Source organism: Gossypium raimondii, chromosome 4 (genome assembly GCF_025698545.1).
Source record: "Gossypium raimondii isolate GPD5lz chromosome 4, ASM2569854v1, whole genome shotgun sequence".
Taxonomy (NCBI): domain Eukaryota; kingdom Viridiplantae; phylum Streptophyta; class Magnoliopsida; order Malvales; family Malvaceae; genus Gossypium; species Gossypium raimondii.
This window is the reverse complement of record NC_068568.1, coordinates 44,817,930-44,829,548: the sequence shown is the minus strand read 5'-3', so window position 1 is coordinate 44,829,548 and position 11,619 is coordinate 44,817,930. Positions and strand designations below refer to the sequence as shown.

General features: G+C 40.4%; 2 protein-coding genes across 2 annotated transcripts; both read left to right on the top strand.

The window, feature by feature from the left end:
• Positions 1-1,787: 1,787 nt before the first annotated feature.
• On the top strand, positions 1,788-2,654 carry LOC105778942 (uncharacterized). The gene has a single exon (XM_012602701.2). The coding sequence runs from the start codon at positions 1,788-1,790 to the stop codon at positions 2,652-2,654; it is 867 nt and encodes a 288-aa protein (XP_012458155.2).
• Positions 2,655-2,859: 205 nt separating this feature from the next.
• LOC128031934 (uncharacterized) lies at positions 2,860-10,021 on the top strand. The gene is given in 5 exon segments (XM_052629276.1): positions 2,860-6,001; positions 6,490-7,221; positions 7,224-7,815; positions 7,817-8,334; positions 8,337-10,021. Coding segments are annotated over 5 exon segments (6,636 nt in total). The 3' UTR covers positions 9,989-10,021.
• The last annotated feature ends 1,598 nt before the right edge of the window (positions 10,022-11,619 follow it).

The following is an 11,619-nucleotide window of genomic DNA, read 5'->3' as shown; positions in this document are numbered from 1 at the left end:
ATTTACGATCCTTTCATGGCATTTCATTCTTCATTATAATTTTCATCATTGTGGTTTATAATTGCTCTGTTTGTTTAAATTTTGGTATCTTTTGCATTGCATTGCATGACCTTTGGTCACACCTTTTAAGTGGAAGTGAGAAGCTACTCCTTCGTGAGGTTTTCACCTCCGTGCAGGATAGTGGATCACTTTCGGGATACATCTGTACCTATGTCTTCGTGAGATTTTCATCTCCGTGCAGCCATAGGGAAATGTATTCCCCTGAACCGAACTCGGTCTGTATGAGCCTATAATGGGTGAAGATCGAGGAATCTGCTGGTTCGGGTACCCTATCTTTAGAGCCAAACCTCATGTAGTGAACCTTAGGACCTTACCCTAGGTAGAGCCACTCCAAACCCTAGTGGAAACACCGATATATGCTTTTATTCTTTCTGTATTGTTTTGAATTGTATGTTTATACCTCATACTAACGTTTGCTGTTTTATTTTGGATGCATGACATTTCAACTGCATGGCATTTCATTATAAAAGACGTTGGTTCATATTCGGTTTCTAGAAAGAAAGCTTATCATGGAAAAGGGATTTCTTGATAAGGTGGAAGATAATGCGGCGGTCCGAATTTGGTCAGAAACGACACAACGAGAGAAAGGGGATAGTTTGGCTGAAGGATATGAATCTGAGTTATGGGACTTCACTCGTATTAGTGTAACCCAGAACAATTTGCAAGAATTGAAAGAAATTTGGGGCCAGTGGAACGAGGAGGACAGACGATTGTTCTATTCCGATTATGGGGATTTGCCGTACTTGCTAGATATGAAGGTAGACAAGCACCTGTTTCGGGCTCTCGCGCAATTTTGGAACCCCGCCTACAGTTGTTTTACGTTCGGAAAAGTCGACTTAGTACCTACGATAGAAGAATATATGGCTTTACTTCGGTGTTCGAAGAGTCAAGTCGATAGAATCTACTCAAGAGCTGCAAATGCACCCTTTTTGAGAAGATTGATGAACATAACAGGCATGAGTGAGCAGTGGGTCACAGCCCGAATCAAACAAAAAGGGGATAACAAATGTATTTCTTGGAGGAATTTGAAAGATGTGGTCCTAGTGTATCCAGATGTACAAAAGAGAGTAGATGTCTTCGCTTTGTGCCTATACGGCTTAGTTATCTTTCCCAAAGCTTTGGGGCATATTGATGAGGCAGTCACTGATCTATTCGACCGTCTCGACAAGGGAGTTACTCCGATTCCAGCAATTTTAGCAGAAACATTCAGATCATTGAATGCTTGTCGACGAGCGGGTGAAGGCAGATTCGTTGGATGTGTATAGTTGTTACTTGCGTGGTTCCACAGTCATTTTTGGAAAGTGGATAAGGTGTCATATCGGGTCTTCTCTGAAAACTATTCGCCACTAAAGGAGATAGTAGGTACACCGAGAAGAGATGATATTTCGATGGAAAAATGGATGGCAATTCTTCAGACCTTGCAAGAAGAGGACATTGAATGGAGAGCTCCGTGGTTACTTCCAGACGAAATTTTGTATCGGTGTGGTGATTTTGATTGGGTCCCTCTACTTGGAATCTGAGGAGCTATTGGATATGCCCCGTTATTAGTGCTCAGACAATACCGGTCAAGACAGTTTATACCCGCAACCCAGGGACTAGCCGTGTGTGAATTCGCGTATGGGGGTGATGGTTACAAAAAGAAGATTCGAGAGATATCCAATGCGTGGAACCAAACTCGACGGATGAAGAGGTTGGTCAGGGACCGATGACGACTCTGAGTACGATGAATGGAGGTCGGAAGAATCAATGACAATATTCCCAAATCGAGTCATGAAGGCAGTCAGTCATTAGAAGAACATTTAAATGTCGTCCCTTCTGAACTGGAAATTTTAAAACAGGATTTCGAAAGAAGAACTGCAGAGTTGGAAAAACAGATAGAGCAAATGGAAGAGGAAAAGATGAACTTAAGATTGGACGCAGACGTTCAGAAGCTCGAGGCTGAACGATTAAAAAAGGGGAAAGCTAGGGCTGAAGAAGATCTTGATAGTTTGAAAACAGATTATAAGAAGTTGCGATTATCAATAAGGACTGCCGGGTTGGGAAAATCTTCTGAACAGTGGCGCAAAGAGATTCAAGAAGAAAAGAATAAGGCTGATGAATGGGAAAGGAGGTTCCAAGAAATTCAAGCACAGAACGAGACTTTAAAGAGGAGTTTGTCGGAGAATCAGAAAGAGAAAGGGGAGCTGGAGAATAGAGTGACTGAATTAGAAGGATCTCTTCATCGGCATCGAAATCGGAATTCTGTGATGGAATTGAGGGCAAGCTTAAATAGAATTGAAGAAATGAAGGAAAGAATTGAAGAGTTAGAAGCAGCATTGCGAAATTGCGAGATTCAGATTGAGTACTTGGAATCTAATGAAGATCGTCAAGCCAAGCAGTTGCACTACTTTCAGAACCAAGTAAGAGATAGGGATCACATTATGGGAGAAGCCGTGCTTCAAATCAGAGAGGTGGCTGACCATTTGCAGACGTTAGCAGTACAAGCTGATGTGTTGAGCGTGAAGTACGAATTAGAGTCAAGTCAAGGACAAGAGTTAGCCTCGTTACTTAAGAAAATTAGAGTTTTGGGTATTAGGGCTAAGTCGTATCTGTAATCCACCTTATGTAAAGAAGTTTGTTTTCTAATAAAGTTTTCAGAATGGAATTGAATTAGAATCAACGTCCCTTTTTTGCATTCATTTCATGCATTGCATCACATTATATGCATTAACAACCATTAAAGGACCCTAATTGAATAAAATTATTTCAGCTAACCTGGAAAATCGACATTGTTACGGCACCCAGGCTAAGTCAAAAATAATGGAACAAAGGTTGGAAAAACTAGAACGGCTTCAAAAGGAAATGCAAGACCAGTTGCAAGCGCAAATGAAAGAACAGGTGGAAAAGATCCAGAAAGACATGGTACAAAAGATGAAGGAATCTCAAGATGACCTAATGATTAAATTGATGCAATTAATAAAGGGAACAGATAAAGGGAAAAGTCCTGTAATTTGCGATGAAGAAGGGAACAATGATGAACCACTTTTTCCTCCAGGATTCACGCCTCCGCATGCGCAAATTCAGATTGAAACACATACACGAAAACCTTCTGTTTCGATTAAGCCTCAGCATTGTCAAGGTGATGCTTCAATATCGAAGAACCTTCAGGTCGGATATGGTTCTGGTCTTGGTGATAATCTGGTTGTCCCGGATTTCGATGAAGTAGCGGAGAAAGACAAGATGAAGGAAGAGTTACCAAAGCAGTTTGAGGAGAAATGGAAATGGATTGAAGAAAAGTTTAGGGCGATAGAAAGTATCGACAGCTATCGTAGAATAGATGCGAAAGATCTGAGCTTAGTTCCGGATTTGGTGCTTCCTTACAAATTTAAGATGCCGGAATTCAAAAAATACAATGGAACTAGTTGCCCTGAGGCTCACCTTGCTATGTTCTGCAGGAGAATGACGGGGTATATTAATAATGATCAATTATTAATACACTGCTTTCAGGATAGGCTTACAGGCGCGGCGTTAAAATAGTACAATCAGCTAAGCCGATCTAAAATTGCTACTTGGAGAGATTTGGCACAGGCATTCATGAAACAATACGATCATGTCTCAAAAATGATGCCTAACAGGATAAATCTGCAGAATTTGGAGAAGAAATCAAACGAGAGCTTTAGACAGTATGCACAAAGGTGGAGAGAAATGGCAGTGCAGGTGCAACCACCTCTTTTGGAGAAAGAAATGACGACGCTTTTTATTAATACATTGAAAGCCCCATTCATCACTCACATGTTGGGAAGCGCTTCAAAGAATTTCTCGGATATAATCATGAGCGGCGAAATGATCGAGCATGCTATTAAAAGTGGAAGAATAGACGGAGGGGAGAACAATAAAAGGACAGCCCCGAGGAAAAGAGAAAATGAAGTGAATAATGTGAATGCTTACAGTAAATCAATTACTGTAAGTCAACCAAGGAAAGTGGTCACTAATCAACAGGGCTCATCGAAGCAAGAGTCGGGAATGAGGGAAAATACTGAGAAGCCCCAGTTCACTCCCATTCCAATGACATATAAGGAGCTGTACCAGAATTTATTTAATGCGCATGTTGTCGCTCCTCGTTACTTGAGTCCTCTACAACCCCCATATCCAAAATGGTATGACACAAACGCTCAGTGTGACTATCATGTCGGAATTTCAGGACACTCAATAGAAAATTGTACTGCTTTCAAGAAGGTAGTGGAAGGACTTATCAAATTGGGCGTTGTCAAATTTGGTGATTCACCTAACACGGAAAGTCCGTTGCCCAATCATGATGAATGGGTGAACGCGATAATTGAGAATGGAGGAAGGAGAGTCAAAGCCAATGTAGCAGAGATAAGGACCCCCCTTGAATGGATTTGGAAGCAAATGGTGAAAGGGGGTCGCATCAAGCAAGATTCAATAGAAAGGCCTGAAGGAGCAAGTAAGTTTTGTGAGTTCCACGCAGAAGAAAGCCACGACATCCAAAAATGTACCGAATTCAGAACCATGGTGCAAAACTTAATGGATAACAAAGAGTTGGAGTTTTACGAAGAGATTAATGAACTAGAAGAAGGAGAAGTTTATGCTGCAGAAGAAGGATCCACGGGGAAAGTCCAAAAGGCTAGCCATCCAGTGGTAATTATTTCAAAACCAATGAGCAGAGAATCTGGAATTCAAATAGCGCCAAAGATCATAATCCAAAAACATGTATCCTTTCCTTACAATGATAGCAAAAAGGTTCCTTGGAATTACGACTGCAATGTAACAATTTCAGGGAAAGAAAGCTTGGTAAACGCTTCAGGAGAAGATGAAGGATTCTATACACGAAGTGGAAAACGCTATGATCTGGCAAACGCGAGAGTGGAATCCGGAAAAGGAAAAGCCTTAGCGGTTGAGTTGGGAAAAGTAAAAACAGACAAAATTAAACCGCGAGTCAATCAGCCGGTAACTGAAAATGAGGCTAGAGAATTTCTAAAATTCTTGAAACATAGCGAGTACAGCGTGGTAGAACAATTGCATAAACAACCGGCTCGTATCTCGGTGCTCGAATTGCTTATAAGTTCGGAGATACATCGTAATGCGTTGATTAAGGTGCTAAATGAAACTTATGTCGCTCACGATATCTCAGTGAATAGGTTGGACCGCTTGGTTAACAATATCAGTGCCGACAATTTCATTTTCTTTAATGATGACGAAATACCGCCAGGGGGAAGAGGAGCCACCAAAGCATTACATATCACTGCTCGTTGCGGGGAGTATGCGTTAGCAGGAGTGCTAATTGATAATGGGTCAGCCTTGAATGTTTTACCCCTATCCACCTTAAATAGGTTACCAGTGGATAGCTCTCACATGAAATCATGCCAGAATATAGTGAGAGCATTTGATGGTACTGAAAGGAAGGTAATGAGAAGAATAGAAATACCCCTCTTGATTGGCCCGAATATATACGAGGTGGATTTTTTAGTGATGGATATCAAGCCTTCGTATAACTGCTTGTTAGGAAGACCCTGGATTCATTCAGCAGGAGCGGTGCCTTCATCATTACACCAGAAGTTGAAATTGGTAGCAGAAGGACGGTTAATTACGATTGACGCTGAGGAAGATATCATTGCATCGGTAACCAGTGACGCACCATATTTGGGAACAGATGATGAGGCGGTTGAATGTTCATTTCGATCCTTAGAGTTCGTAAATGCAACCTCTGTTATTGAAGAAAAGAAGATCCTGATGCCCAGCATATCTAGGGCCACGAGGATGGGGCTACAAATGACAGTTGGGAAAGGAGCTATGCTCGGAAAAGGACTGGGAAGATGCCTTCAAGGAATGATAGAGGCACCAGTGCTGAAGGACAAGCAAGACCGTTTTGGTTTAGGATTTAAACCAAATGCTAAGCAAAGAAGAAAAGAGTTGGAGAAAAGACAAGAGAGGAGGAAGGCACGTGTGAACGGAAAAGAAGTTGATTGGGAACCGATGGCTTTCCCCCACATATCCAAGACCTTTGTATCGGGAGGAACCATGTATTCGGATGAGGACTCCAAGAAGGGAGATCACAGAGGAAATGCTAGGAAACTTGAACATCAATGCCATATCGGAAGAAAAATCTGAAGAAGGAAGTACATCAGGCATCTATCCCATTGAACCTGGGAGTGTTTTAAACAATTGGACTGCAGAAGAAATGCCTGAAGTTTTTAGAGCTTTTTCAGAGTAATATTCAAAACATGCTAATTGTTATAAGCTTAGAGAAAATGAAACTTTTTGTGAAATGAAAGGGGCTTATATTTGAACATTGTGATTTCAATGAAATATATTTTCACATTTTGAGTATATATTCTTTTAAAATTCTTTACATTCTTTCACATGAATAGTCATCTTGGATGCCTTCATTCCTGATCATTCTTTCATTCATTCATGACCATATTAAATAAGAATTCTTAAATTCATACATTCCCTGTACATTTTTCGGTATTTATAACAGGTCTCAAGATATCAATGACATGAGTGACTCTACTATGGACTTGGGAAATCCTTTTGATCGAGATGTGTGTTTAGAGGAATCTCAAGATTTTGAAGATAACACAGATTGCAACCTATCTCCGGACTTGTTGAGGATGGTAGAGCAAGAAGAGAAACAAATCCTACCTCACAAGGAGACAGTAGAGACAGTGACCCTAGAAGAGGGAAAGGTGGTGAAGATTGGCACATGCATAGCTGAAGAAGTAAAACAAGACCTCATTGAGTTGCTTCGAGAATTCAAAGATGTCTTCGCATGGTCATATCAAGATATGCCGGGGCTAAGTACTGACATTGTAGTACACCGACTTCCTATAAAGGAAAATTGCAAACCAGTTCAGCAAAAACTCCAAAGAATGAGGCCAGATGTTGTATTAAAAATAAAAGAGGAGGTGCAAAAGTAATTCGACGCTGGATTCCTCCAAGTGGTCAAATACTCCGAGTGGGTGGCCAATATCATTCCTGTCCCTAAGAAATATGGGAAGGTACGAATGTGTGTAGATTATAGAGATCTAAATAAGGCTAGCCCAAAAGATAACTTTCCCTTGCCGCACATTGACACCTTGGTAGACAATACAGCGGGGCATTCACTATTTTCTTTCATGGATGGTTTCTCTGGATATAACCAAATTAAGATGCATCCTGAGGATATGAAGAAACTACATTCATAACCCTATGGGGAACCTTTTGCTATAAAGTGATGCCATTTGGGTTGAAAAATGCAGGGGCAACGTATCAGAGGGCCATGGTAACACTGTTTCATGATATGATGCATAAGGAGTTGGAAGTCTATGTTGATGACATGATTGCGAAATCTAAAACAGAAGAGGAACATGTGTAGGTCCTTAAGAAATTATTTATGAGGTTGAAAAAATTTCAGCTAAAGTTAAATCCAGCAAAATGCACATTTGGGGCCAGATCAGGAAAATTGCTTGGGTTTGTGGTCAGTGAGAGAGGAATCGAGATTGATCCTGACAAAGTAAGAGCAATACAAGAGTTACCTCTGCCGCGTACTCAAAAAGAGGTTCGAGGTTTTCTAGGAAGACTGAACTACATCGCTCGGTTTATTTCACAATTAACCGAGAAATATGATCCTATATTCTGTCTCCTTAAGAAACATAATCCAGGTGTATGGGATGAGGAGTGCCAAAAAACTTTTGAAAAAGTTAAACATTACCTATCCAACGCCCCAGTGCTGATGCCACCTTGCCCAGACAAACCGCTCATCAGATTTGGTCAGATTTGAAAATTCTATGGGATGCGTGCTTGGTCAACATGATGAGACAGGACGAAAAGAAAGAGCAATCTATTATCTCAGTAAGAAGTTCACCGAATGCGAAACAAGATATTCGCCAATCGAGAAGTTATGTTGTGCCCTGATCTGGACAACTCGGAGACTGAGACAGTACATGTTGTACCATACCACCTGGTTAATTTCTAAATTGGACCCTCTGAAATACTTGATGGAATCAACTGCTTTGAATGGAAGAATGGCCCGATGGAAAATTCTCCTATCTGAATTTGACATAGTCTATGTGAACCGTAAAATCGTAAAAGGGAGTGCAATAGCGGACTTCCTGGCAAGTAGGGCTCTGGATGATTATGAGCCATTGAACTTCGATTTCCCAAATGAGGATTTGATGTATATCGTAACTGTAGAGAAAGATTTCCAAGAAGGTGGTCCTTGGAAGTTGAGTTTTGACGGAGCTTCAAATGCTATAGGCAACGGAATTGGGGCGACTCGTGTCCCTAGTGGAGATCATTACCCTTTACTAGCAAATTGGATTTTGATTGTACAAATAACATGGTTGAGTATGAAGCTTGCATTATGGGCATCCGAGCAGCCATAGAATGGAAAATTAAGGTGCTAGAGATATTCAGGGACTCTACATTAGTAATTTACCAGCTCAAAGGGGAATGGGAAACAAGAGACCCCAAGTTAGTCCGCTATCGAAAATTGGTTATGGAATTGATTGAGGAATTTGATAGTGTCACCTTTAGTTATCTCCCACGAGATGAGAACCAGATGGCTGATGCTTTGGCTACCTTGGCATCTATGTTCAAAGTGAACAAGCTAGAGGATATGAAGCCTATCCAGATCAGCATTTATGAGGCTCCAGCCCATTGTTGCAACATCGACAATGAAGGAGAAAAGGATAATCGCCCCTGGTACCATGACATATTACGATATGTGAAGAGTCGTGAGTACCCTGACCATGCGACGGAAAATGATAAGAAGACATTGAGGAGATTAGCCATCGATTATGTCTTGGATGGGGATATCTTGTATAAAAGAGGAAAAGATCAAGTATTGTTGAGATGTGTGGATGCTGTCGAAGCTAAAGAAATTTTGGAAGAAGTGCATGGAGGTATCTGTGGAACGCATGCCAATGGCTTCACGATGGCCAGACAAATTATGAGATTTGGGTACTATTGGTCCACAATGGAAGGGGATTGCATTAATTATGCCAAAAAGTGCCATAAATGTCAAATCTATGGTGACAAAATGCACACACCACCGTCGCCTCTTCATGTTATGGTTTCTCCATGGCCTTTCTCCATGTGGGGAATCGATGTTATCGGGCCAATATCTCCGAAGGCTTCTAATGGGCATCGTTTTATCTTTGTGGTTATTGATTACTTCACTAAATGGGTGGAGGTTGCTTCGTATGCAAATGTCACGAAGTCAGCAGTTAGCAAGTTTCTGAAAAAAGAGATCATATGTCGATACGGGATGCCTGAAAGGATTATATCAGATAATGCACTAAACTTGAACAACAACTCAATAGCGGAAGTTTGTAGTCAGTTCAAGATCAAACACCACAATTCGTCACCGTACCGTCTAAAAATGAATGGTGCCGTGGAAGCAGCTAACAAAAATATCAAGAAAATTGTAGGGAAAATGACTGAAACCTACAAGGACTGGCACGAGAAATTACCTTTTGCCCTTCTGGCATATCGTATCTCTGTTAGGACCTCTACGGGGGCAACGCCGTTTTCTTTAGTCTATGGGATGGAGGCAGTTTTACCCATAGAAGTTGAAATTCCTTCTCTTCGAGTATTAGCTGAACTAAAGTTGGATGAGGCTGAATGGATTCAATCTCGATATGACCAGCTGAACTTGGTAGAAGAAAAGAGGTTAAAAGCTATTCGTCATGGTCAGATGTATCAGAAACGAATGATGCGAGCCTATAACAAAAAAGTTTGTCCCAGAGAATTTTACGAGGGGGACTTGGTGTTGAAAAAGATTCTTCCTCTACAAAAGGATTTTAGAGGAAAATGGATGCCAAATTGGGAAGGTCCATATGTGGTAAAAAAGGCTTTTTCAGGAGGGGCTTTAATCTTAAGCGAAATGGATGGTAAAAGCCTGCCAAATCCTGTGAACTCAGACTCAGTCAAGAAATATTTCACTTAAAATTTGAAGGTCCAAAAAAAAAAAAAAACAAAACAAAACAAAAACAAAAAAAGAAGAAGAAAAAAGGAGAGGCCAATGTGAAAACCCGTAAAAAGGCGCTTTGAGACCAAAGGGGATTTGAGTTGAAAACCTGAAAAAGGCGGCTCAAATTTGGATAAGGCATGAGGTGAACGGAACAACTCAAATTTTGATCAAAATCTGGGGCATATGGTGGTCTCGCTATACTTGAATCACAAGAAAGGGTAGGCGACATCTTGGGGTATCGACAAAATACTGTAGATTCCCTAAACACATATTAAATGGTAAAAAAAAGAAACTTATGCAGGGAAACTCGTCTTTGCGATATCTGGGCACTTCTTTGTTATCTTATATTTTGAATTTTGGTAAAATTTGTTGTCTTGATTGATGTATTCATTTCAAGCTTTGTCCCTAATAAAATTTCATTTTGTTTATTTTTCGTCCTATCTTAGGAAAATTTGTTAACTCATTCATTTCGAGATTTGTTCTCAATATCATTTTGTTTGTCCATTGTGATAATTTCTTGGAATAACGATTAATGGACTGAATGTTCAGGCCAAATGAGCTTTGCATATTACTCTAGAAATTTCTAAATAATGAAGGAACCTGAAACAGGACCGTTGTTTAGAACACACCAAATTTGAAATGTCTAAAAGGAAAAAGTCTAAATTAGGACTATCCTTTTAAACTTTGTTGTCCAAACGTGGATAAAACAAAATGACAAAGGTCGTGTTAGGTGACAAGGCTTCAGTGAACAAATAAGCAATAATCACCGAGTGATAAGGAAGAGGTTACCTCGGAGAAGAGAGCCTTCATTTGCGCATAAGTCTTTGGTATGACACCCTGAGAATGGTGTAGGAAACCAGAACGGTTCAGATCCTATATCCCCGAATTATGATAAAAGAAGACGGAGGAAAAGCCATATCTTTCTACCCTTGGGTTACAATGGGAGTTTGATGGTACAAATTTCATGTCCCAGTGGATTGAACTTTGACGTTCACAATGGGGGACAACTTGGCTAAGTGTTCCTTTAGAAAAGTTAGTCAAGCAAGAAGGTGCTGTAACACATCAGTCACAAAACCTTGATAAACTTCGAGTAGTGATAACCTAAGCGAGATCATTCACGAAAAATAAAATTCTGCATTCATGCAAACACCATTCACACATGTCTATCTAGGAGCATTTGTTTCATTTTGATCATGTCATCCTAATCATTAGGCATAATTAGGTTCATTATACAGGTCTTATTTCCCTGAGACTACAGTGGAACAGACCAAAGAATTTTAGATCTTATCTCCCTGAGATTACAGCGGAGCAGATTGAAGATAGTAATCCTATCTCCCTGATATTACAGTGGAGCGGATTAAAACTAAGAATCTTATCTCTCTGAAGTTACAGTAGAGTAGATCGTGTCAGATATTGTCTCCCTGATATTGCAGCGGAGCAGATTGAAGATAGTAATCCTATCTCCCTGAGATTACAGTGGAGCGGATTAAAATGAAGGATCTTATCTCTCCGGGTTACAGCGAGTAGATCGTGTCGGTCTTATTTCCCGATATTACGATGGAATGAGACCAAAGAATTTGAGATCTTATCTCCCGAGATTACAATGA

Bases quoted from the DNA above. Each gene is read 5' to 3' on its own strand.
- LOC105778942 (XM_012602701.2), top strand. From the start codon at position 1,788: ATGGAGGTCGGAAGAATCAATGACAATATTCCCAAATCGAGTCATGAA.